The sequence below is a fragment of the Rhineura floridana genome, chromosome 22 (genome assembly GCF_030035675.1).
Source record: "Rhineura floridana isolate rRhiFlo1 chromosome 22, rRhiFlo1.hap2, whole genome shotgun sequence".
In the NCBI taxonomy this organism is placed as follows: domain Eukaryota; kingdom Metazoa; phylum Chordata; class Lepidosauria; order Squamata; family Rhineuridae; genus Rhineura; species Rhineura floridana.
The window spans coordinates 13,452,289-13,477,302 of NC_084501.1; the positions used below are offsets into that span (position 1 = coordinate 13,452,289).

The 25,014-nt window shown below is 47.5% G+C and overlaps 1 protein-coding gene across 3 annotated transcripts in view; it reads left to right on the forward strand.

Annotated features, from left to right (window-relative positions):
• CGN (cingulin) overlaps positions 1–25,014 on the forward strand; it is an 81,347-nt gene that overhangs the window by 49,271 nt on the left and 7,062 nt on the right. For all 3 annotated transcript variants that reach the window (XM_061606645.1, XM_061606646.1, XM_061606644.1), the window contains 10 exons: positions 423–564; positions 4,448–4,660; positions 5,591–5,797; positions 6,699–6,956; positions 8,320–8,490; positions 10,279–10,440; positions 12,770–12,859; positions 16,719–16,802; positions 22,180–22,298; positions 24,754–24,862. In XM_061606645.1, the coding sequence (XP_061462629.1) occupies positions 423–564; positions 4,448–4,660; positions 5,591–5,797; positions 6,699–6,956; positions 8,320–8,490; positions 10,279–10,440; positions 12,770–12,859; positions 16,719–16,802; positions 22,180–22,298; positions 24,754–24,862 (1,555 nt within the window). The remainder of the gene's footprint in view (positions 1–422; positions 565–4,447; positions 4,661–5,590; positions 5,798–6,698; positions 6,957–8,319; positions 8,491–10,278; positions 10,441–12,769; positions 12,860–16,718; positions 16,803–22,179; positions 22,299–24,753; positions 24,863–25,014) is intronic.

Below are 25,014 nucleotides of genomic sequence, written 5' to 3' on the forward strand. Positions count from 1 at the left end.
CATTTCATCACCACCACGTGAATCCAGAGCTTGGAAACGTTACTTTTTGGAACTACAACTCCCATGAGCCCAATCAAGGACATAAATCTGGGGGTGGTGTAGTGGTTAGAGTGTCGGACTGGGATGTGGGAGACCAGGGTTCAAATCCCCCCCTCGGCCATGAAGCTCACTGGGTGTGACTTTAGGGGCCAGTCACTATATCTCTCACCTAAACTACCTCACAGGGTTGTTGTCAGGTGGGGAACCATGTTGGTAAGCTCCTTGGAAGAAATGTGGGATATAAATGTAAAATAAATAAAATGAAACCAAAACTTGGCCTGGTCTTATGGCTCCGGGAAAGCCTAAAAAGACAAGTCTTCATGAGAAGTCCGAAGCAAATGATGGTGGTTCTTTCTCTCCCCGTCCCCGTTTATCACTTTCAGGCTGATGCAGGTGAAGGTGGAACGCGAGGACTTTGAGGAGGAGCTGAGGGAGACGCGTGAGCGCTTCATGGCCCTGCGGCAGGAAGCAGATCAGGCCCGGAACAGCGCTGGGGATGCCAGAGAGGCGACTGCCCTCAGGAAGGTGCGCTCAGTTTGAGGGGACTTGCAGAACCCTGAGTGTGTGTGTGTCGTATTCAAAGGTTCTAGAACATGGGTGGGGCTAGGCAGCCGCTAGGAGGCAGGGCTGATCGCAAAAGGTTCTTCATTGGAGCAGCTAGTGCTGTTAACAAAGGGCTGAGCCTCCGATGGGGAGGGAGGGAGGGGGCGTTGTATCTGCTGCTGCATCAGACCTGTATTGTAATATGTACACATGACTGGACCTCAGCCACGCTTTTATCTGGTTGGCTTTATTTCCTTGCATATCCTAGATATGGATTTCTCATTTTTGAATAGGATGGTTCAAATTCTCCTCTTAGTGTATAATTTTAACCTGGTTGATTGTTTTTATTGTTGACTGATATGTGTATTTTACATTGGTGTTTGTTCTTTGTACTTGTATGTCATTGCGGCGGCCTTTGGCCATGAGCAATAAAGTCTTACTACTACCTCTATGGCCGCATCCACACCATCCGTTTAAAGCAGTATTATTCCACTTTAAATAGTTGTGGCTTTCCCCCAAAGAATCCTGGGAATTGTCATTTGTGCTCGCAGAGCGACAATTCTCAGAGGTCCCTGGGAAAAGGGATTGATGGATAGCCCACTCTGGGGATTGTCGCTCTGTGAGGGGAAGAGGGGGGGGTCTCCTAATGACACTCAGCACCTTTCCCAAGCTACATATCCCAGGATTCCTTGCGCAGGAAGCCACAACTGCTTAAAGTCAAATAATAGCTCTTTAAATGGATGGTGTGAATGCAGCCTCTATCAGGAGCGGGCTGGATCCTTAGTTCATCCACTCCTCCGCAGGCCGACTTTGGGGCTAATTACCTGTCAGCCGCCTGACATAATAATGATACCAGTTACAGCGAAACCCTTTTGAAGTCCATTTGCAGGTGTGGTTTGCATTCAAACCACCGCCTGCAAACAGACTTCAAAGGGGCTCATTAAGAGAGCCGATCCAATGGACTTCCGGGAAGGGTGACTTAGCCTGTGCCTGCTTTTGAGACGGGCTCCTGCCTCAAAAGAAGCTTATTCAGATATATCAGTCAGATTTTTTTTTTTTTTTTGACTGATTAAACTTCTCCCGGGTAGGGAGAAACGAAGAGATTAACCTCAAAGCCTATTTTTGTTGGGACGACCAGATCTCATTAATTTATGGGACGAGGTCCAGCCGACGAAGGTGGGACGGATTTTCAACAACAAGCTCTATCTGATAAAGCGAACGTTCATCTTATCTTCTAAGAGAGAACGCACTAACAGGCAAGCACCCTTCTTTCTATATTTTTCTTTTACTTGACTTAAATTGTTGCTGTTTAAAAGAGATTTGCCAGATTGATCGGTTTTTGACATCTCACTGGGGAGCCATAACTTCTCTCTGCTACTCACTAATTAATAGCTTATCTCTGTTTTTGTTGCAAAAAGCTGTCCTGGATTTGCATTCTAAAGATATACACAGAAGAGGGATTTCTATTCCAGATTTTTATTTTGAAGAATATTATATTGTCTGAGACTACTCTCTTTTTGGTCTATTTTATTTTGACGAATCTGTTTCCTGACGACCGCCATTAATTGTTTCGATCCTGGGAACTGCATTTTGTTTACTTAAGCATGGAGAGATAAGGCTGTCTGCTCTGTTTATACTGTGATGTCACCAAGTTTGGAGTATTAACCCAATTGTTGCTGAAATAAGAAGTGGTTTTCCTATATTTTTCTTTTAAAATGGCAATTAAGAAAGTGGCTGAGAATCTGGAAATAACTATGTTTCAGAAAATAATGGATGAGATTGAGATAACGAAACAAAACCTGCGACAGGGTTGTAAGGAGCTGAAAATTGAATTGAGTAAAATGAAGCAGGAGATTAAAGATATAGGGGTCCCTGTGAGAGAGGTGACCCTGGAAGGGGTCCCTGTGAGAGAGGAGACCCCGGAGATTGGAACAAACGTGGAACAGGAAAAAGATTTGGAGTCTATGGACTTTAGAAACAAAATCTATTGCTTGGAGACACAGGAGATTAAAGACATAGGGGTCCTTGTGAGAGAGGAGACCCTGGAGACTGGAACAGGGGTCCCTGTGAGAGAGGAGACCCTGGAGACTGGAACAGGGGTCCCTGTGAGAGAGGAGATCCCGGAGATTGGAACAAACGTGGAACAGGAACAAGATTTGGAGTCTATGGACTTTAGAAATAAAATCTATTGTTTGGAACTCAATGTTATCTCTGAAGAAATTAATGAAGATTCTAGAGATAAAGTTATCAATGGCATGGATAATCTTCTGGACTGGATTGATGTGATGGAGCCCAATATAGAGAAAATCTATGGAATTAACTGCAGCCATGTGACAATGGAAAAACTTTCAAGAGATGACCCAGTGTATTTTGAAAAAAAGAACAGAGATATGATTTTACAGCAGTATTTCAGCAACCTATTCAGAATGGATGGCAAGAAAATATTTGGGATAGAGGTAATTCCCATCAGACTCTTACTATATGACTATGGTTTTGACAGCAAGATTATTATGGAATACTGATAATGGAAGATTGGATACTGAAATTACTGGACTTAACAAGACTACTGAAGATGGAAGATGGAAAATGGAACTAATAGGGATAATAGAACAATGGCTACTGAAATTACTGAACCTAACAGATTCTGATGTGATGGATTAATTGAAATGCTTATTTTGACTATGGTTATGACAATAAGATTATCATAATTAGTAATGAGATGGATTAATCGATATGCTTATCTGGAAAAAAAATTGATAGATATATTTCTTAAAGAATTGAAACCTCTCTTTGACTTTTTGTGGAAAGAATAAAGTAATGTTTATGAGATTTGATGATTAAGTAAGATAACTACTGGAGGAAAGTGATTTTATAATATGACTTAAGAGACAGGATTGTTATATATTATAGACTTATAACTGATTTGATCTTTGACAAATGGGAAGTCAATATTTTACTCTTTATTTTTTTTTTGTTTTTTTTTTCTTTTTTTTTTTTTTGTTTAACTATTTTTGATTTTGTTTTTTGTCTTTGAATGTTTTATGATTTCGTCTTGTATGTTTTATGAAAATCTGAATAAAAATTATTGAAAAAAAAAAAAAAAAAAAGAGAGCCGATCCAATGAGCTCTGCTTGCAAAGGAACAACCAGGATCCCATTTTAAGCTCCTGCCTGCTCCTTTATCACTGGGTCCTCACCTGCCCCATGCTTGATGTTGCGAATGACTTCAGGTGTGGGGCTGGCGGGCATGATAGAGCTTTCGCTGTGGGGCGGTATACAAATGCAATGAATGAATGAACGAATGAATGAGGGAAGCAGCCTTGCAGGCCAAATTGAGACCTATCCCAGGCCAAATTAGGCCTGCAGGGTGCAGGTGACCCATCCCTTACCTGCATAGACTGGCAGCAGCTATCCAGGGCTTCAGGCAGGGGGTCTCTCCTATCCCTACCTGGAGATGCCAATGGGGTTTGAACCTGGGAGCTTCCGCAGGCAAAGCTATGTTGGTTCCCCTAAAACTCATAGTAAGATTCCAGTCCTCATGGTCCTGAATGAATGGGCTGATGTAAACAGGAACTTGGAAAGCTGCCTTGTACTACGCAGTAGTTTGTCTAACACTGACTGGCAGCAGCTCCCCGGTTAGGGTTTCAGGCAGGGGACCTTCCCGGTCCTACATGGAGAAGTCATTGGGGACTGAATAACGATAGCAACATGCACACCCTTTTAACTGTTACACCATTTTTTCCCATAGCCTGAGGAGAGTTCTTTTCATCCCAGAGGGCTGCCTTCCAGTGCCAGGCGAACCAGCTCTGTGGTTTTTGTGGTTTTCTAATTTGCTCTTTTCGTTCCCTCTCTGTTCCTTCTGGCAGGATCTGCGCGACGCTCGGGAAGAGCTGAGGGAGCTGACGTTGGCGAAGCAAGCCCAGGATGAGGTGCTGCTCCAGCGGGAGAGGGAGTTGGCAGGCCTGAAGGAGGTGCTAGAGGACGAGGTGGCCACCCGCGACCAGGAAGTGGAGGGGCTGAAGCGTCAGTTCCAGCACGACGCACAGAAACTCCAGAAGGATTACGAGGAGGCATTCAAGGCGAGGATTTCTGGTGGGGGTTGGGGGGTTGGGGTTGGGAATCAGCTCTGCTTCCTGCCTGAGCCCCTTTTGAAGTGGCTGTGATGACATTTTGTTTATTACTTTATTTAGTCGGTCAACCTGGGGTTGCTTTGTCCTTTATTTTACTTTGACAATTTATATACCGCTGAATTCCGATCGTCTCTAAGCGGCACACACGAGGAACTCGATATGCTGACTAAAATGGAGTTAAAACTACAAAATCACAATTCGGTGAATTAGCCTATTGGAATGTGTGTGTGTGGGGGAGACGTCTTCAATAGGTGCCAGAAATTCAACAGGGAGAGACGGTCTGTCTGATTTCAACGGGGAGTTCCATAAAATTTAGCCCGCAGTTCCAACAGCGCACGGCTCCTGGTAGATAGGAGCCATGCATCTGACCAAGGTTGAGCACTGACAGTGACTCCCCTGAAGACTTCCGTAATCAGGCAGGAATATAAGGGCCAACCAGATGCCCCCACGGGAAGCCCATAATCACTCAAGACCTGAATGCGACAACTACTCTCCTTCCTTGAGATTCCCAGCAGCTTCTGATGGTGGAGGTAGAACATGGTCCTTGGTAGCCTCCATGAATTTGTCTAATCCTCTTTCAGAGACATCCACGTAGGTGGCTGTCGCTGCCTCTTGCCAGAGCAGATTGCATTGTTTGATTTCATGTTTTGAGGATATGAGGCAGGCAGAGTAAGGAAGGATGAATGGCATGAGCTGTCTAAATAAGAGCCAGCCCTACTGTTAGGCAGAGTGAGGCAGATCTCCTGCCTTGTGTTATCTCCACAATCATGAGAACTAGTAGCTTGGAAGCATTGGAAAGGAAAGGAAAAGCTGGGCTTGCTGCATTAATTTACGTGCTTTCTCTCCTCCTCCTCCCCCCCCCACTACCACCCTTTGCAGGTAAAGTCTGCATTGGAGGGTGAAAAAGAGGCAACCGAGCAAACGAAGAAGGCCGTGGAATCCACCCTCAGGGAGACTCAGGAGGAAAACGACGACCTCCGACGAAAGATCCTGGGCCTGGAGACGCAGCTCAAGGAGCACCGACACTTTGCAGACAACTGGCAGGCTACGGAGGCCAGGCTGAAAGAGAAGATTGCCAAGATGGAGGTACTTGGGGGGAATATCAGGGAGGGGGGGCAGTTCCTTCTAAGCCCCTTTAATCTCATAGTAGATCCCAGTCCACATTGTAAGCTCAGGTTCCATCATTGAACCCTTGGCGTGTGTGCGGCCATTTTGTTTCGCCCTGATCAGAGCCGGCTTGCAGACATCTTGCATTTTGAGTTCCATGAGTGGATTTTTGTGTGTAAGGACTTCATTTTCGGTACTCAGAAACAAATTCCTGGGCTCCGAATCCTTTTGATTCCAAATATCTTAGCATTTTGCCACCAGGATCTGCTTGGTGGATCTAGTTGACATCAGGCAGGCGCCTCCACTGCACTCTTTTTGGCAACTGCTTAAAACATTTCTGCTTAGGCAAGCCTATCCAGACATGTAGATGTTGATGTCTTTTAGTCTCTGTTTGGTTTACTGTTAATTTTCATTATATTTGAAATGTTTTTAACTATGTTTAATTATGTTAAAATGTTTGTTTTTATTTGCTTTTTACTGATAGTTTTAATATTTCTTGTAAATTGCTTGGAGGTTTTGTTACAATCAAGCAGTACATACATTTCATTGAATAAAGAAACACAAATTAAACTAAGTTGTCATCGGTTAAGCTGCAGGCATCTGTACATCCCACAGCCTTACTGTTCAAGCCCAGAAGCGAGTGCTGATCCAAACATTCAGCATCCGGCAAATGTCCAAATATGTACCCAGGCAGAGTTGGCATTTGCGGAAGGTACGCTCAAATTCAGCAAGGGCGTTTAGGTCATCAACCCATTGCGTAACAAGCTGGTGGGTATTTTCCTTCCAGGCTCGATGTACGACTCTCCTAGCGACCGTTAGGTCTATTCTTGTTGCAAAATCTCTTGTGTAGTTGTCGTTTGTTTGTGTCCCCCTAATCCAGGCTGACCGTAAGCAGATGGAGGAGTCTCTGGGGGATGCCACAGACCAAGAGCAGGAGCTGCAGCTGGCGAAGCGGTTTCTGGAGAGCCGCCTGGAGGACGCCCAGAGGAGCCTCAGCAGGCTCTCCCGGGAGCACCAGGACCTGAGCACTTCTCTCCACGAGGAGATAAAGCAGAAGGAGCAGCTCAAGCGGGCCAAGAGTGAGCTGGAAGAGGAGAAGCGCCTGCTGGACAAGAGCGTCGGGAAGCTGACGAAAGAGGTGGGAGAGGAGGAGGAGGGTGGAGGAAGGCATCTCTGGACCCCTGGGCTGGCTTACTGCCGCTAATTAATTAGCAAATATCTATTGCCTTTTTTTTTTTTTTGGTAGAGTGCTCGATAACCTCTCGATGCACGTGTTCCTCTGGTGTTTCAGAGACAATCCAATACATTTATTGCACTGTTATTTCACTTTAAACAGTCATGGCTTTCCCCCGAAGAATCCTGGATAATGTAGTTTGTGAGGAGTGCTGAGAATTATTCCACTCAAAGAGCTACATTTCCCAGAGTTCCCTGGGAAGAGGGATTGACTGTTAAGCCACTCTTGGAATTGTCAATACCCCGAACGCATTGCACTTCCCAGGATTCTTTGGGGGTAAGCCATGACTGTTTAAAGTGAAATAATAGCGGAATAAATGTGTGGTGTGAATGTGGCCTATATCGTAGATCTCTACCTCAGTATTTTCTACACTGATGGCTTTGGAAGAAGATATTTTAAAAGAAAAACTAGATCTCTCTCTAACACACACACACACATATGCACAGGGTCTCTAGGCAGCATCCTTTAAAAGGCAGCATCCTTTGAAATGCAGCATCCTTTGAAATCTTCGCCGCTCCGAATTTTGCAATGCAGTTCTCCTCTCCAGCCAAGTAACATCCACGAAGCGTATATAGTTGGGTGAAAGATGTGTGCATATAAATGCAAACCTTAGTGAAAATAATGCACAGAAATGCATTGTGTCAGGGGAAATGGCTTGCAAAAAATGTGCACGTGAGTCAAAGCTGCCTTTAAAAGGTGTGTGTGTTAGGAGAAATTCTCACTAAAACGCTGGGGAGTTTTCATAAGGAATTTTTTAAGAAATCACAAATTGGTGCAGATATGTGGGGAACTGAATTTAAGGTTGGAAAAATGAGAAATGGAGAGAACTGAAATTGACAGATCTTTCCATCCGTACGAGTCGGGACTGAGGAAGGCAAAGCCATCTGCTGTTGCTGCTCCTGTCGCAGCACCGCTGCCTCCTCCTCCCCCTCCCCATGTGGTTCTTGTCACAACCTGCCACTCTGTTAAAAGCCCTGCCAGATCAGGCCTGTCCATTCCTTAAACCTCGGCAGAAAATTGGAGCTGGCAGGTACGAGATGCCGGCTAATGATCTGGCCATCTCCTTGCTGCAGTTTGGCAACGTGTTCTTCTCCCTGTGCTGCATCGCCGCAGAGTTTTTAAAGACATTTTGTTCTAATATATTTTAAAGTCTGTTTTTAAGGTGTTTTAGAGGGCTTTTTTAGTGTTTTTCTTTGCCGCCCTGGGCAAACGGCGTAATCAGGATTGATTTAAAACTGCCTTAGTTGTGGTTTAACCTCTCCTTCAGCTGGATCAGATGACCCAAGAGTCCCACAGCGCGCTGTCCCACCTGCAGGCACAGCTGGAGGAGTACAAGGAGAAATCCCGCAAGGAGATCATGGACTCCCAGAAGCAAGCCAAAGACAGGAACGCTGAAGTGGAGAAGATGCAATATAACCTGGGGAGGCTGCAGGACGAGGTATGAGGGCAGAGAGAGGGCATCGCTCCCCTTCCTCGGTTGAGCTGGTGCTTTCGAGGGTGTGTGAACCAGAAGTGAGCGAAAATGCAAGGAAGGGACTTCTTTTTGAACGAGCTGGATCTGTGGGACCCAGGAGCTCCTCAGCCGGTTCTAGTAGCAGTCAGTAGTGGACTAGAGTGGCTGGTGGTCAGACTCTATATGTGGTCTGAAAATTGAGGGTGCTTCCCTTGAAGCACAGAAGTATGATTATTGGAGAGTGGTGAAAGATAAGATAAAGAGGATTCTTGAGGGAAGTCTGATTTATAGTCATCTAGGTCCCAGTGTCACCCCCAGGAGAAGCTCACATTCAGACAAATCACAGGTTACCCCACTGAAAGTGGAGCCCTTCTGACCCCATCCTCCACCCACAGGCCTGCAGTTCCCCACCATTGCTTCAGATTAAGACCTTTGCTGAGGCAACATTGTCCGTAGCTCAGCAGGACCTGTTGGTTGCTGTCCAGGGTCCTGATCTGCTTTGCCTTGCTGGGACTGGAAGAGGCTCTGCTTATTTCTTCCCATTTCCCTTTGAGCTCCAGCAAGTTAGATACGTAGGAAACCACCCCAGGATTTCTTTTGTACCTTTAGCAGACCACCTAGCAGTCCTCTGCATGCCCTCCCTCCCTCCTTTTTTTTTTAAAAAAATGAAACAAACACAATGAGGGCTAGAAACTTGCCTGTCAATGTAGCGCTTCTAAAATTTGGACTTGGTTTTTCCAACTTGGTTTGAAAACCTAGTGTAGGGGGACAGCAACCTAAGCCCCTTGGCCCAGTGCTGCCCTAGTGCTTTCCACCTCTAGGAGGAAAGGGATGCCTCAAGATGAGAAACTGAAGAGGAGGTTCAGGGCCTTAGCCTGTCTCCCATTGCTTCCTTTTTCAGGAATACTATAGATGCAAAACTCCAGTACAGGCTGGTCTGCCAATCTCTGTCTGTCCCCACCTGCCTGCCTTCTGACGAATATCCAGCCCAGGGGGTGGCCCTGCCTGTCAGCTTCCTCCTCCTCAGTATCCATGTTGCCCTTGGAGAACTCAGGCAGGCGGGATGGGGACAAAACTAGAATAGGTTGACTCTGCTGTTGGCCTCCCTGCCTTCTGATCTGCCAGTCCCAATGGGCACCAGCCACCACTGCAATATCCTGCACTGTAGGTCCTGCTTCGAGCAAGGGGTTGGACTGGATGACCTCTGAGGTACCTTCCAACCCTATGATTTGGTGTGTGAAATTTGTGGTATGGCCTGAAGGCCCGCAAGGCCAGTGCCTCGATGAAGCTTAGTAGGTCTGGGTCAGGGACCCTCATGTAAGCCACTGCCTTGGGTTCCGTGACGGAAGAAAGGTGGGGATATATAGATGTAAGAAAAATCAGTAGTTACACAGGGCTATAATCTGCCCTTCATTGGCAAATGATACCCAGGGTACAATTAAAAAATATAAAATCAAAGCAATCAACATCCAATAATGACATAAAACTCATAAACTAGTACACATCAATATAAACAGAAGCTTGCAAGGCTACCCCTGATGGGAGGGCTGGTGTGGATGGCTCTCCCATCATTGGACTCCAACCCACCATCAGCTCCAGACTGTAGTCAGGATTGATGGGAGCTGTTGTACATCAGAGGGGTCACCATCCATGGTCCAAGGAACAGAGTGTTAGAACTGAAGCAAGGGCCCGTTTTGAATCTCCGCTCACTGATCCCTCCAAAAGAGCATGCTAGTCTGCTCATCCACCCCCTCTCTGTTGTCCTCCCCCAAGGTCGTGCGGCTCAAGCAGGCCCTGCAGGACAGCCAGGCTGAGCGTGAGAATGCCGTTTTGGACAAGGAACTATTGGCTCAGCGCCTTCACAACCTGGAGCAGGAGATGGAGTCCAAGCGGCGGTCCCAGGACGATCGATCCCGGCAAGTCAAGGCACTGGAGGTTCGTATTTCCCCTCCTTGTTCCTCTCCGTCTCTAAATTGAAAATCCTGGGTGACCTCCAGATCCATGCTGTACATCCCACTCCTCCTTAATATGATGGGCATGAGGCCCGTTCAGACTAGATGGTTGATCCCAGGGAACAATTGGAAGCTTGCCGGAACACAGCAAATGCTGAATGGGAATACCCAACTCCCATGCTGGTTTCGGCTTCTGTGCTGGCTCTAGTAACATCTGCGCTTCAGGGTTAGTCTTGGGCCGTTCCCCACTTCCTTTGTTCCTGGGGCTGCAGGTTGTACGGTGCCTTCTGCAAAGTCACCTCCTATCTAGATCAGTGGATTTTCCTGCAGTTTTAAGTGGTAGCGAGCAGGATCAACCTGATCCGATTAATCCCCAGCAGTTGCCATTTTCAATTCCTCACCGTGTCTTGGAGTGACGCTATCTCAGGGGCATTGTGGGGGAATTAAAATGGCTGATTGTCAGTTGTAAAATGGGGAGGGAAGAGCAGGTGTCATGTCACCTTTCAGGTGGTACATTCTGGAGGTCTCCATCTGTGTTGATATGGCAAGCACAGAGCCAGGGAATATGATTTAACCTTTCATAAAAAAAACTTCAGGTGAGCCTGCTGCATCAAGCCAAAGGGGGCCCATCTAGGCCAGCATCCTGTTCTCACAGTGGCCAAATGACCCTAAGAACATTGGAATCAAGATAGACTACCTCTGGAGCTGGAAGTTCCACAAGAACATCCGGACAGCCCTTCAGCAGCTGGATCAGGCCAAAGGGGGCCCATCTAGTCCAGCATCCTGTTTTCACAGTGGCCAACCAGATGCCCCAATGGGAAGCCTACAAGCGGGACCTGAGTGCAACAGCACATCTCCCTTCCTGTGACTTCCAGCAGCATTAACAACCTGGGGCATCCTGCCTCTGACCGTGAAGACCGAGCATAGCTATCAGGGCTAGTAGTCATTGACTGCCTCATCCTCCGTGTATTTGTCTAACCCTCTTTTAAAGCCATCCAAGTTGGTGGCCATCCCTGCCTCCTTTTCCTTTTTTCACATCTTTGCCGGTCAGGCTGTGCCACAGCGATAAGAGTTTCTTTTTTCTGCCAGAGGAATGGGAGCAAAATTCTCCAGGCTAGCCTCCCTTTCTGCCTCACCCAGCCCCGCCAAAAACGACCTCCCCCACACGCAGAGACAGGTTATCTCCGCCTTGGAGCAGCTCTGAACACAGAGTCCAAGCTCAGAGTAGGAGATGATTTATTTCCATTGATTTATAATCCTGTCTCATTTTAACGATCCTGGGACGGGTTGCAAAGCAGAATCAGCACAAAAAGAAATAGGAAGATGCGTATTTACAGCAAGGCACCCTGAGGGCAGAACGGGGGGTGGGGGGTGGAAGTGGATCTGGAAATGAGGGTGGGCTTTCTTGCTTATCGCCCCTTCCATTTAAAAGCAAGAAAAAACAGAAAAACCGTTTCTGCAGCTGCCTTTGTGGCCATGGGCACCCCGTGCATGCAGTATCTCCCACCCAACACCAGGGGGCAGCGCTGCTTTTCAAGCAGTCTTTTTTCTGGGCTTCTCCCCCCCCACACCTATTTTATGGTAAAATCTGATGATATTGCATGTATTTCCTAAAAATAATAATAATTAAAAAAGACACACTACAGATGTGCTTTGGGGGGCCCTTTTACACGGCAAACATTGCATTTCCCTACACTGAGATTTTAAAAAAAATCTCAAGTGGAAATAGGCAAAGATTAAACCAAACTCTTTGGTCCCCCCCCCCTTTATTTTATTTTATTTACCCTTATTTTTCTTCAAGGAGCTCAAGATGGCTTGGAACATAGGAAGACCATTGGTTCATCTAGCTCAGTACTGTCTACACTGACTGGCAGCAGCTCTCCAGGAGTTGAGGCAGGGGGTGTTCCCAGCCCTACCTGCAGTCGCTGTTGGGGATTGGACCTGGGACCTTCTGCATGCAAAGCGGGTGCTCTGCCCACTGAGCCGCAGCCCTTGCATGGTTCTTCCTTCTGCTAATTGCATTCTCCCAGCAACCCTGCGAGGTATGCTAGGCTGAGAGGCTGCGAATTGGCTCAAGGTCATACCCAGTGAGAGCTTCATGGCTGAATGGGGATTTGAACCTTGGCCTCCCAGGTCCTAGTCCGACACCCTAACCGCTATACCACCGCTGGGGGCACTCAGCCTCCCCCCCCCCCGGTTTCATTTGCTTCAGAGATCAGCGATCTTTCTGAAGCTCAGCTGTTGTTACGCACTTAAGGGTTGTGGGTGGGATACACAATGCCTTCAATTTAACAGCCAAAATGGAATTGCAGGACAAATCGAAGCGCCTTGAAGTGGAACTGGACGAGGAAAAGAGCACGGTGGAGCTGATGACGGAGAGGATCAACCGTACGAGAGACCAGGTGGGCGAGCTGGGGACTGCAGCCATCTCAGCGCTTGCAAAACTTAGAAAAAGTGGGGACGGGGGACCTTTTGTCAGCCCGATGGCCAATTCCCTTGTGGGCAACCTTCCAAGGGCTGCATGGTGGTGGTGGGTGTTACCTTTTATATATAGTAAGCTACTTTCTACACAAAGATACTCCGTGGTGCAGAGTGGTAAGCGGCGGTAACGCAGCCGAAGCTCCGCTCACGGCCGGAGTTCGATTCCAACGGAAGGAGGAAGTCAAATCTCCGGTAAAAGGGGTCGAGGTCCACTCAGCCTTTCATCCATCCATGGTCAGTAAAATGAGTACCCGGCATATGCTGGGGGGTAAGGAAAGGCTAGGGACGGAACTGGCAATCCCAACCCATATATACAGTCTGCCTAGTAAACGTTGCAAGACATCACCCTAAGAGTCGGAAATGACTCGCACTACAAGTGCGGGGACACCTTTACCTTTTTACTTTCTACACACTCTCACTCTCTCTCTCCATCAAGGCAAGTGAGAGGCATTATCAGATTTTAAGGACTCTTTCCATCCTGGTAAATATATATATATATATATATATATTTAGGGTGTGAAGCAAAGACAGTGAGGAGAAGGCACATGGCCTGGAGAGATTTCTGAGGGCCAGGTTGAGAATCCTGGAGGGGCACATTTGGCCCTCCCGGTCCTGACTTAGAACCATAGAGTTGCACTGGACCATCGGAGGATCCTGCAAGCCAGATCCTTATCTTCCTGTAACCCCCGCTGCCTGAGTTTTGACAGGTGGGTGGGGCCACCCACCTGTCAGTCGTGGGAAGTCAGAATGATGTCAGCTGACCTGTTTTCGCCCATGCGGACAACCGATTGATCCTTGGGCCTTTGGAAAGCTGCATACGTAGGGCTTTGCAGGCACCGCCGTTCAGCTCATGGGCGGCATATAAGATGTCAGGGTTCGGGCAGGGGGGCATGGCTTAGCCAAAAATTGCCTCGGGGGCCAGACGGGGAGGCTTGGCGAGCCTAAGTAGGCCCGTGGGCCGGAGATTCTCCTCCCCCCCCATCATGGACGTTGTCCAGCCTCCTCTGTTCGCTACAGGAGTCTCACCATTGCAGCGTCCCTGTCAAGATACTTAATGTTTTTTAATAATGTTTTTAACCCTTTTTTAAAAGTTTTTTTAAAAAATGTTTTTAACGCTGTTTTGTTTTAACGTATTTTAAGATCTGTTTTTATGATGTTTTAAAGTGTTTTTAGTGTGCCGCCCTGGGCTCCTGCTGGGAGGAAAGGCAGGATACAAATTAAATAATAATAAATAAATAAAGATAGCTCCCCGAGCTTAAACGTCTCCAAGGAAAGGAGAGCCCTGCCCATCTCCCAAGACAGTCTGGTTCCATTTCTGAACAGTTTGTGCCACCAGGACTTTTCTCCTAACGACTAGCTGAAATCTGCTTCCTTGCAATTGCCACCCCTCGGTTCTAGTGCCGGGGAGAAAGATATAACTAGGCTGGATTCCCCTCCTCTCCCCAACCCCCCTCCCCCCCCCCCCAGTTCTTGGGTGGTGTGTTGAACTTTGGAGCCCGGTCTTATTTTATTGTTTATTGATTTAGAGCATTTGGGCCCTGCTTTTCAGCCACAAAGAGCTCCCGGAGTGGCTTGCTTACAACCAGTTGCAATGAGGCAGTCTTTGCCCTGCAGGCTTACAGTCTAAACCAGCGGTTCCTAAACTTCATTTTCCTCCACGGGCTGCTTGGAAATCATTGTGGGTCTTGGCAGACCGCTGGATGATCTTTTTTTTTTTTCTTGCCTGCTGTAGCAATTTTCGTGCACTGTGGCAGGAGTGGTATGCTTTTTTAAAAAATGTGTTTTTTAATCGCTTCTTTTACGCCTTGCATTGTACATTATTGTCTTAGCAATTTGTGCTCCGTAGAATTCAAATTGCACTACGGTAAAAGGCAGTATGAGAAATAGAAGAAGGAAGAAAACCAGAACTAAAAAATCCGTGTGAATGTTTTGTGCGGACGTGCTGTCGACCACCTGAATTATTGATTTGTTTATTTATATTATTAAATTTATATCCCGCCCTTCCTCCCAAAAGGAGCCAAGGGTGGCAAACAGGGAATAAAACACGAAAAACATCTTAAAAACAATTTCGACCCAGACACAGACCTGTACTTAAAAGGCTTGTTGAAAGAGGACGGTCTTCAGCAGGCGCTGAAAAAACAACAGAGACAGCACCTGTCTAATATTTAAGGGGAGGGAATTCCAAGGGTCGGTGCCACAGCACTAAAGGTCTACTTCCTATGTTGTGCAGGAAAGACCTCATTATGAGACAGTATCTGTAGGAGGCCTTCACCTGCAGAGCGCAGTGATCGACTGGGTAGATAACGGGTGAGATGATCTTTCAGGTATCCTTTCCCCATCTTCTGGGTCCCCAGATTTTGCTGGACTATAGTTCCCATCATTCTTGTCCATTGGCTATGCTGGCTGGGGCTGATGGGAGTTGTAGTCCAGTAACATCTCGGGACCGCAAAGTTGGGAAAGGCTGGTATAGAGCTTTGTACACTAAAACCAGCACCTTGAACTTACCCTGGTATAACAATCAAGAATTCATCTGTCTGTCTGTCTGTCTCTGTCTGTCTGTCTAATCTATCTAATCTGTCCGTCCGTCCGTCCATCCTATGGGTTGTATCCAGTGCTAGTCCTATTCAGAGCAGACCCATTGAGATTACTTAGCATGACTTACTTAGCATGACTAACTTAAGGCCATTAATTTTAATGGCTCTGCTCTAAATAGAACATAGTTGGTGAGACACCCCTTTCGGTGTAGATTAGTCTTCAGTTCTAAAGTAGCTTGCCATGGATTGTGTGAGGTTTTGGCTTGCATCTGATTTGCATCCCGAAAAAGAAACTGCTTCAATGGCATAGGAGCTTGGTCAGCTGGCACCAGCTCTTGCCATGCGAGCGCAGGCCTGTTCTCCAGATCTTCCTTTCGTAGAATTTTCAGGTGTGGTTAGCAAGGGATGCCAGGACTATGGGTGCCTGTATTTAAGGACTGACTTTGTCTGAACCACAAAACCCATCAACACCTATATTTAGCTCTCCACACTGCACGAGGATGTCAATCTTCCCAGGGAGAAGGTCTCCTTCCCTTTTTTTAAAAAAAAATGTACTATGTTGCTTCAGTAGTCATTACAACAGCCCTATAAGGTAGGTTGGTACCATTTTAAAAAAACAAAAACTAAATTGAGGAAAAACATAGACGGGAGCATATATAATACAAAGAATCTGGAAAAAGACCATTTCGTTTTATTTGTTTAGAGCATTTATAAACTGCTGAATCAAAGAGCTCTTGGAGCAGTGTACAAATACAATTTAAGGTAAAACACAGCTAAAGTCCGTTAACGGTGTCTGAGCGGCAGAGCACTTGCTTTGCGTGCAGAAGGATCTAGGATCAGTCCCCAATGGCATCTCCAGCTAGAGCTCGGACATGCTCCTTGCCTGAAACCCTGGAGAGCCACTGTCAGTCAGTGCAGACAATACTGAGCTAGATGGGTCACTGCTCTGACTTGGGGAAAGGTAGCTTCCTATTGGGCAAGAGGTGTAGCTTAGTGCTGTAGCATCCGTTTTGCTTGCAGGAGGTCCCAGGTTCAATCCTTGGCATCTCCGGTTACTACTGGGTAGAGACTCTGTGTCTGAAAACCTGGAGACGCTGCCAGTCGGTGTTGACTACTCCGAGCTAGATGGACCCATCTGGGCTGACTCAGTGTAAGACAGGTCCCTATCCATATCAGCCAGCTGCAGACGGAAGCAGCATACTGGGTGAGATGGTCTGTTTACGCCCCTCCCTTTGTTTCCCCCCAGATCGACCAACTGCGAGCCGAGTTGCTCCAAGAGCGCGCCGTCCGCCAGGACCTGGAGTGCGATAAGATCTCCCTGGAAAGACAGGTACGGCTGTGGCGTGTTTGGTCAGGCCTGGCTCTTTTTGCCGACTCAGCAATCCACCCCGGAGGCTGCTGGGATATTCTTGCCTTCCCACGTTCTGTTGCCAATGCGTATAAATTTTATAATGCCGAAACGAGACGGATAATAAAAAGCTGTTTTTCCCAAAGTGTTGATCAGGTTCTAGGAAAGGGCTCCTCCCGCTTCTCAAGAAAGGAAAGGGCAACTGCTTGGAACTCAAGAGTATTGATTTCTCTGTTTTTCAAACTCCTCCGTTCTTACTCTAGAGCAGGCAGGGCTTACTCGGCAGCTGTGCAGTGCCTCTGCAGAAAAGCTGGTTGCCTCCTATTATTTTTCTTTTCTATTTGATAGGTTTCTTACCCTCCCATCACCGTAATGTCCCAGGGTGGGTTACAGCAATGTAAAAATACAGGATTAAAATCAATTGGAACCATTTACGATTGAAACAGGGGTGAAAAAACCCCACAAAAAATCTTTTTGGCTGTGTGTTCCCGTTTGCTTTGATTCAGCCAGTGGCGCAATTAGGTAATTTTAGATTCCAGACTTCATGGTCTTACTAGACCCCTTCTCTTTAGATCAGGGGCAGCCCCCCACAAATGTGGCCCTCGAGGCTTCTCCATCTGGCCCTCGGGGACTCTCCCCAGGCCACGCACACGCACCCTCGCCGCCCCTCCTCCATACCCTCCTAGTCTGATTTCGCCTGGCTGGAATGTGGCCACCATCTGCATACGGTCCCCGTAAGACCACCCAGGAAGGAATGCAGTCCTTGGTCTGCAAAAGACCCTTCCCCCTCCCCCTCTGCTGTTAGATGGTAATGTGTGTTAACTTCCCACTTACTTCCCAACGGAAGTAAGTGTGGGAGCTCTGGCTCATTCTGCTGAGGATGGGGGTCTGGGCTCCTGTTTCACAAGTCCCGCTCTGCCGCAACCACTGGGCTAGTGTGCAAGAGTCAGTCGCGGAGGAGCTGGCCTGAGGCTCGGTTGCCGTTCACATTGGGGAGGAAGGGGTTAAAGAGCCCTTTGCCGGAAGCCCCCTTGAACCCTTTGCTCAGCTCAGGAACAAGGCCTGTGTTTTTGAAAGGGACGGAAGCTTCTCTCAGGAGATAAGAACATAAGAAGAGCCTGCTGGATCAGGCCAGTGGCCCATCTAGTCCAGCATCCTGTTCTCACAGTGGCCAACCAGGTGCCTGGGGGAAGCCCGCAAGCAGGACCCGAGTGCAAGAACACTCTCCCCTCCTGAGGCTTCCGGCAACTGGTTTTCAGAAGCATGCTGCCTCTGACTAGGGTGGCGGAGCACAGCCATCATGGCTAGTAGCCATTGATAGCCCTGTCCTCCATGAATTTGTCTGATCTTCTTTGAAAGCCATCCAAGCTGGTGGCCATTACTGCTTCTTGTGGGAGCAAATTCCATAGTTTAACTATGCGCTGAGTAAAGAAGTACTTCCTTTTGTCTGTCCTGATTTGAGGGCTAACTGATTTGCCGCGATGCATCCCAATAAGCTAGTCAGATTTTTTTTAAAAAGAAAGAATGTGCTACAAGTTGATTCTGTTCTTGTTGCAACAGCTACCCTTCTGGAAGCAACACAGGAGGGGATTTAGGAGGACTCTGTCCAAAAAAGGAGAAGGAAATCCGTTTCCCCATTCAGTCCAGGCCAGAGTTTTTTGAAGAGAGGAGAAAAGGTGGCTAATGGAGAGCGGGGGTGGCACTGCATAAACTGGGGGGTGGGGGAAAGACGTGGGGGGAGATTTGCTCCTGCTATCATCATAACCCCCTCCCAGCCCTGAATTGATAAACCCTGCTGGTGAGTATCCTGGAAGCGCAAGGTTGGCCCCCGAATGCACCGAGTCCCATATGCTGAGAACGTGAGAGGAGCCTGCTTGCAGGATCAGGCCCAACAGCCCATCTCGCCCATCTCTCCTGTTCTCAGCAGGGGCCAACCAGATGCCCCTCTGGGAAGCCCGCAAGGAGGACTCGAGTTCAAGAGCGCTCCCCCTCCCTGCGGGGTTTCCAGCCGCTCCTATTTGGGTGCATCCTGTATGTCTCCGAACATGGAGGCAGAGCGTCGTGGCCATTGATGGCTGCCTCCTCCATGAACGTGGCGAATCCAAGTTGGTGACCGTCCCTGCCTCTTGCGCGAGTGAATGCTGTAGTGTAACTCACTCTTGTGCTGTGCAACAAAAGGAATTTTGTTTATGTCTGTCCTGAATCTTCCAACGTTCAGCTTCGTCGGATGTCCACGAGTTCTAGCGTTGTGAGAGAGGGAGGCTTTCTCTGTGGTTCAGGGACACATCCGAGCCAGGGGTGGGTGGGGCAGGGGCAATGAGGGGTGTGGCTGAGCAAGGGGACGGTGGCGTGGCCCTGGGGAGAGCTCCCAAGAGTCAGCTAGAGGGGCCACACTCAGACCCTGGACCTTTATTTCAGTTTCGAGACGTTGTGAGATTAGGAGAGGGGAATAAATCTGATTGGGGGAGCGCTGGTAAGACGTGGATATTTGAACTTCCTCCTCCTCACGCCATTTTTTCACCCGAAATCTCCTCCCTGCAGCAGCACCTCCCTCCCAGTCGCCACAGGGAGGAAATGCCTGCACGTGGACAGACTCCGCCTCGTTGGTCCTTTAATTGGGCCAAATGAGCAAAAACATAATAATTATGCATGATTTGCATCTAGCCTTAATGGGACCCGTGCCTCTTTTTACGAGGACCGATTTGTTTTGAAACGTCACAGAATGGTGAGCAAGCATCTGAGTTAAACAAAGCCCTTTCTTCAGGCCTGAGGTTTAATTTTAAAACAGAGCACAGCAAAAAACCTGCACAAAGCAGGGATTGCTTAACACCCAGCCTGAAGGGATGTCCCAAGGGACATGGATGCTGGCCTGGTACTCCCTGGCAATTTTTTTTGTAGTGGGCCCTAATTGCGCTACAGTTACTTTGGGATGATTATTGAAAATGGAAATGGACTGCCTTCACGTCTATCCCGATTTACGGCGACCCTATGAATACCAAGGTAAGCGGTATTCAGAGGTGGTTTACCATTGCCTTCCTCTGAGGCTGAGAGGCAGTGACTGGCCCAAGGTCACCCAGTGAGCTTCATGGCTCTGTGGGGATTTGAACCCTGGTCTCCCAAGTCGTAGTCCAACACCTTAACCACTATACCACACTGGCTGTTGGATTAGCATTAGCTTATTCCTAATCCCAGTACAGCTACCTGGTATCTTTTTGCACCAATCATGGGATTTTAGTTTACAAAATTCCCTGGTTCGCTTATGTGATTTGAAAGAATCTACTTTCATTGATTTTCGTTGTGCTCCTCTCTAACCTCTATCTCTGGAATCCTGAGGACTAGTCTCTTCTTCCTCTTTGGCTTTGTTTTGTTTTGTTCTCACAGGTGCCTCCTGTGTTAACTTTTTAAATGCCTGCTGAAAACCTTTCTGTTTTGCCAGGCTTATGCAGGCAAACGAAGAAGATGTCTTTTTGGAGTAGCTGACCTTTGTTTTTACTGATTTTTTTTAAGTAGTTTTTACTGTGTGGTTTTTATTAGTTGTAAACTGCTTCAATGTTTTTTGAAATGAAATACAAATATATTTATCAATTAATAACAAACGCTGGAATTCTAAGGAATCTCCCCCACCCCGCAAATCTATGCAGCCGTATGGGAGCCTGAAGCATGTTTGAACACAGAGCAGAGGGAAGGAACTGTTTACATCCCTCCTGAGGTTTTACATAGCTCTTGTTGTTTAAAAAAGAGAGAGAGAGGGAGAGAGAGAAGCAAAACAGCTCCTTTTTCTCTCTGTCTCCCTGGCTTGGCCACACTTCAGTGCAAGGGGGAAATAATTACTGTTATATAACTCTGCTAATGAAATTTCCTATTTCAGAAGCCAAAAAAAGGGGGGGGGTGTTCCACCTGGCTCGGGACGTTACATAATCCCACGTGACGGGAGAGCGAATCTTCTTGTTTACAACCGTAGGTTGCTGACTCAGCCAAAGGCTGCCATGGAAGGCTTTTTAATGCAGCTGTTCAGTTAAAGCAGATCAAAGCATCACGCTAGCCAGACCTTTCCTCCCCCAGCAGGTATGCCGAAAGCTGCCTTGTCGTGAGTCAGAGCATGGGTCAGTATCATCTGCATCGACCAGCAGCAGCTATCCAGGTTCCCAACTGCTGTTCTATCTGGAGACGCCTTTGGAGATTGCATGCAAAATGGGTTCTTCCTACTGAGCTGTGACCTACCCGCCACTCAAACAAAGGCCTTTTGAAAGTCAGGGGTACAGGGAACCGTTCCAGACTGGGCAATTTTCAGAGCGCTGGCCTCCAGGGACCTGTGCATTTGTCAGACTCCTTCGGCTTAATGTTTTAATCGCTCCCGGCTCGAGACAGCGAGCCAAGTCACAAGCAGAGGAAGGTTGGAGTCTGGGGCATGTTTGTTTTTTGCGTTGGAGTTAAACAAATACCTCAGGAGGAAATGGAACTTCTGGATCATCATGTAATCCAACATTCATCCTACTCAGAGTAGGCTCATTGAAATTCATCAGCATGATTAACTTTTGGAGAGAATAGTCAAGAAATCATAAGAAGGCTAGGACTGGGGAGGGCAGCTATAAGAGAACTAGAATTCTCTTATAGGTTCTCAAATGCAAAGATGTATCACTGAACACTAAAGTCAGGATCATTCAGACCATGGTATTCCCTATCTCTATGTATGGATGTGAAAGTTGGGCAGTGAACAAAGTGGGTAAGAGAAAAATCAACTCATTTGACATGTGGTGTTGGAGGAGAGCTTTGCACATACCATGGACTTATGAAGAAGACAAATAATTGGGTATTAGAACAAATTAAGCCAGGACTATCACTAGAAGCTAAAATGATGAAACAGGTTATCATAGTTTGGACACATAATGAGAAGACACGATTCGCTAGAAAAGACAATCATGCTGGGAAAAACAGAAGGGAGCAGAAAAAGAGGAAGGCCAAACAAGAGCTGGATTGACTCCATAAAGGAAGCCACAGAGCTGAACTTACAAGATCTGAACAGGGTGGCTCAGGACAGATGCTATTGGAGGTCGCTGATTCATAGGGTCACCATAAGTTGTAATGGACGTGAAGGCACATCACAACAACAAACAACAACTACATTTTCTTAGGCAGGAGTATAACCATTGGCCATGCTGGCCTCTGGGAACTGGAGCCCAGCAACTTCTGGGGGCCTCCCACAAGTGTTTCCCATTTTGTTCCGAGGGAAGCGGGGATTTTTAGGCTCCTGTTGGTCTTCTGGGTCACATGCAAACCTGTTACAGGCTGCTGCCTGTCGCTTCCCTCTTGTGTTATATATATACGTGTTTGAATAATGCTTCTAAATCTCTCATTCCAGAACAAAGACCTCAAAAGCCGCCTTGCGAACAGCGAAGGGTTCCAGAAGCCCAGTGCAAACATTTTGCAGCTGGAGTCGCACGTCCAAGAGCTTCAGGACAAGCTCCAGGCGGAAGAGAGGTAAAATGACGGACTCTTCCCGGAAGGAGGGATGCGGGTGATTCAAAAGCTGCTCGCTAAACCACTTCTGAACTCTGCCGTTGCACACATGCCCCACTTGCGAGCTTCCCATCGGGGCATCTGGCTGGCCACAGGATGCTGGGCTGTGATGGGCCTCTGATCCAAATCTTCCTGGTTTGATTTAAGTAAATTTATATAACGCTTCATATTTCAAAGCAAGAATCTGTTATGTGGATTTACAACATCCTTAAATCCACAAAAATACAAAAGGTGCCGTTTTTTAAAAAACTGCATTTTAGAATAGCACGGATAACAATTGGGTAAGATATCCTCTTATATGAAAATGGAAATGGACTGCCTTCAAGTCGACCCCGACTTATGGTGACCCTACGAATAGGGTTTTCATGGTAAGTCGTATTCAGAGGTTGCCTTCCTCTGAGGCTGAGAGGCAGTGACTGGCCCAAGGTCACCCAGTGAGTTTCATGGCTGTGTGGGTATTCGAACCCTGGTCTCCCAGGTCGTAGTCCAACACTTTAACCACTACACCACACTGTCTGTCTCCTGTTATATACTTCAATTATAAACTGACACAACAAACACATAGGGGATGATCCAAAGCCCAGAAATACACTGGAGAGGATCAAGCACATCCAGAGAACCAGAGTGGTGTAGTGCTCAGAGTGTCGGGTTAGGATCTGGGAGATCAGGGTCCAAATTTTGACTCGACCCTAAAGCTGACTGGGTGGCCTTTGGCCAGTCGCGGTCTCTCAGCCAAACCTACTTTGTAGGGCTGTTGTTGGGATTAAATGAGGAGGGGGAGAACCAGTCTGCCACCTTGAGTTCCTTGGAGGAAAAAAAAAAGGATAGAAATGAAATGAAATAATATACTGGCGAGTATTTATAGGTAGTACCAAAACTGTCTCTTCTGCAGCTGTTACCATGATCGTTTTTTTCTAGGGAAATCATCCTTTATGCTGTCATAAGGCAGGGCTAGTTATCAGCGATGCGGGTCGGAGCTTTTCCCACAGCTAGATTTCCCGCCCCCTGGAGAACACTCCGTTCTGTATTGATCCATAAAAGAAACAAATAAAGGATAGGTAGATGGATGGATTCAGTGGGGGTTAAACTGGAGAGCCTTCAAAATTGGAATTTTCACTTTTTTCACGTCGCTATACCTAGGAAATCTATCTAACGCCCAGATCTTTGAGCAAGCTAAAATTAACACGGTTACAGTTCTCAGTGCCTCCCCCCCCCCCAAAAAAAAATTGGCCAACCAGATGCCTCTGGGAAGCCCATCGGCAGGACATGGGCACATAGGATTCCCAACAGTTGGTATTCAGAGGCAGACTGCTTCTGATCCTGGAGGTAGTACGCAGCCATCACGGTGAGTAGCCACTGATATCCTTATTCTCCTCTGAATTTATCCTCTCTTGAAGCCATCCAACTTGGTCGTCATTGCCGCATCCTGCGGGAGCGAATTCCATAGTTTAACTCTGCGCTGGGTTGAAGAAGTCCTTTTCTCTGCAAGGACATCGGAAGAGCCTGGCTGTTGGATCAGGCCGGGTGGGGGCATCTCGTTCTGGTATTCAGAAGCATGCCGCCTCCGACTATGGAAGTGGAGCACAGCATAGCCAGTGTGGCTCGTTGCCGCTGGTAGCTTTTTCCTCCACAAATCTGTTTAATTCTCTTTTAAAGCAGTCCAAGTGGGTGGCAACCACTGCCTTTTGTGGGGGCGAGTGCCATCGCTTAACAATGCGCTGCGTGGATCTCCCAACATTCAGCTTCCTTGGATGGCTCCGGCCTCTAGGATTATGAGAGAAAGAGAAAAACCTCTCTCTGTCTGCTTTCTCCACACACTTCATAACTTTGACACCTCCATGGTTCCCTCCACTTGCCTTTTAAAAAAAACAACCCTAAATAGTCCTACACTTTGTAACTTTTCCTCTGTAGAGGAGTTGATAGAGCCCTTTGATCATTTCAGTTGCCTGAATCTCCCCCTGCTCCAAAAAAAGTTGTATGACTACTCAGATGTTTTTCTCTTTCTCTCTCTCTCCTACTTCCTGGCCCTCACCTGTGCCTGGAAACGCCCTCTGTAGATTCTGAGAGGGCAGTTTCCTGTGTTCCTTTTTAAATCAGCCCTTTCGTTCAGAACCATGAGGACTGGAATCTCACTTTTGTTTTTACGGCAAGGGCTGTAGCTCAGCGGCAGAGCACCTGCTTTGGAAGCAGATGGTCCCAGGTTCAGTCTCCAATGGCATCTCCAGGTAGGGCTGGGAATGCCCTCTGCCCGAAACCCTGCAGAGCCTCTACCAGTCAGTGTTGTAGACAATACTGAGCTAGATGGGCCAATGGTCTTGCTTGGTAAAAGGCGGCTTCCTTGGTTCATATGTTTGACCAGCCCCATGGAAGAATTGCCAAAGCGGCAGAGCCCAACACACTTTTTTTTTTTTTTGAGGGAGAAGAGCATCCTGGTATCATCGAACCGCAAGCTAGAGCGGAAGGTGAAGGAGCTGACCATCCAGATCGATGATGAGAGGCAGCATGTCAACGACCAGAAAGACCAGGTGAGTTGAGGGGCAGGGGACGGAGGCGGAGCGCTCAGAACAGGGCCGGCGCCAGGCGTGACTGGGCCCTTGGGTGCCAACCTGCCCCGGGCCCCCTGCTCCCAGCCCCCCATAACAGACTGTGTGGAACCTCTCCACTTCCCTCTTCCCTC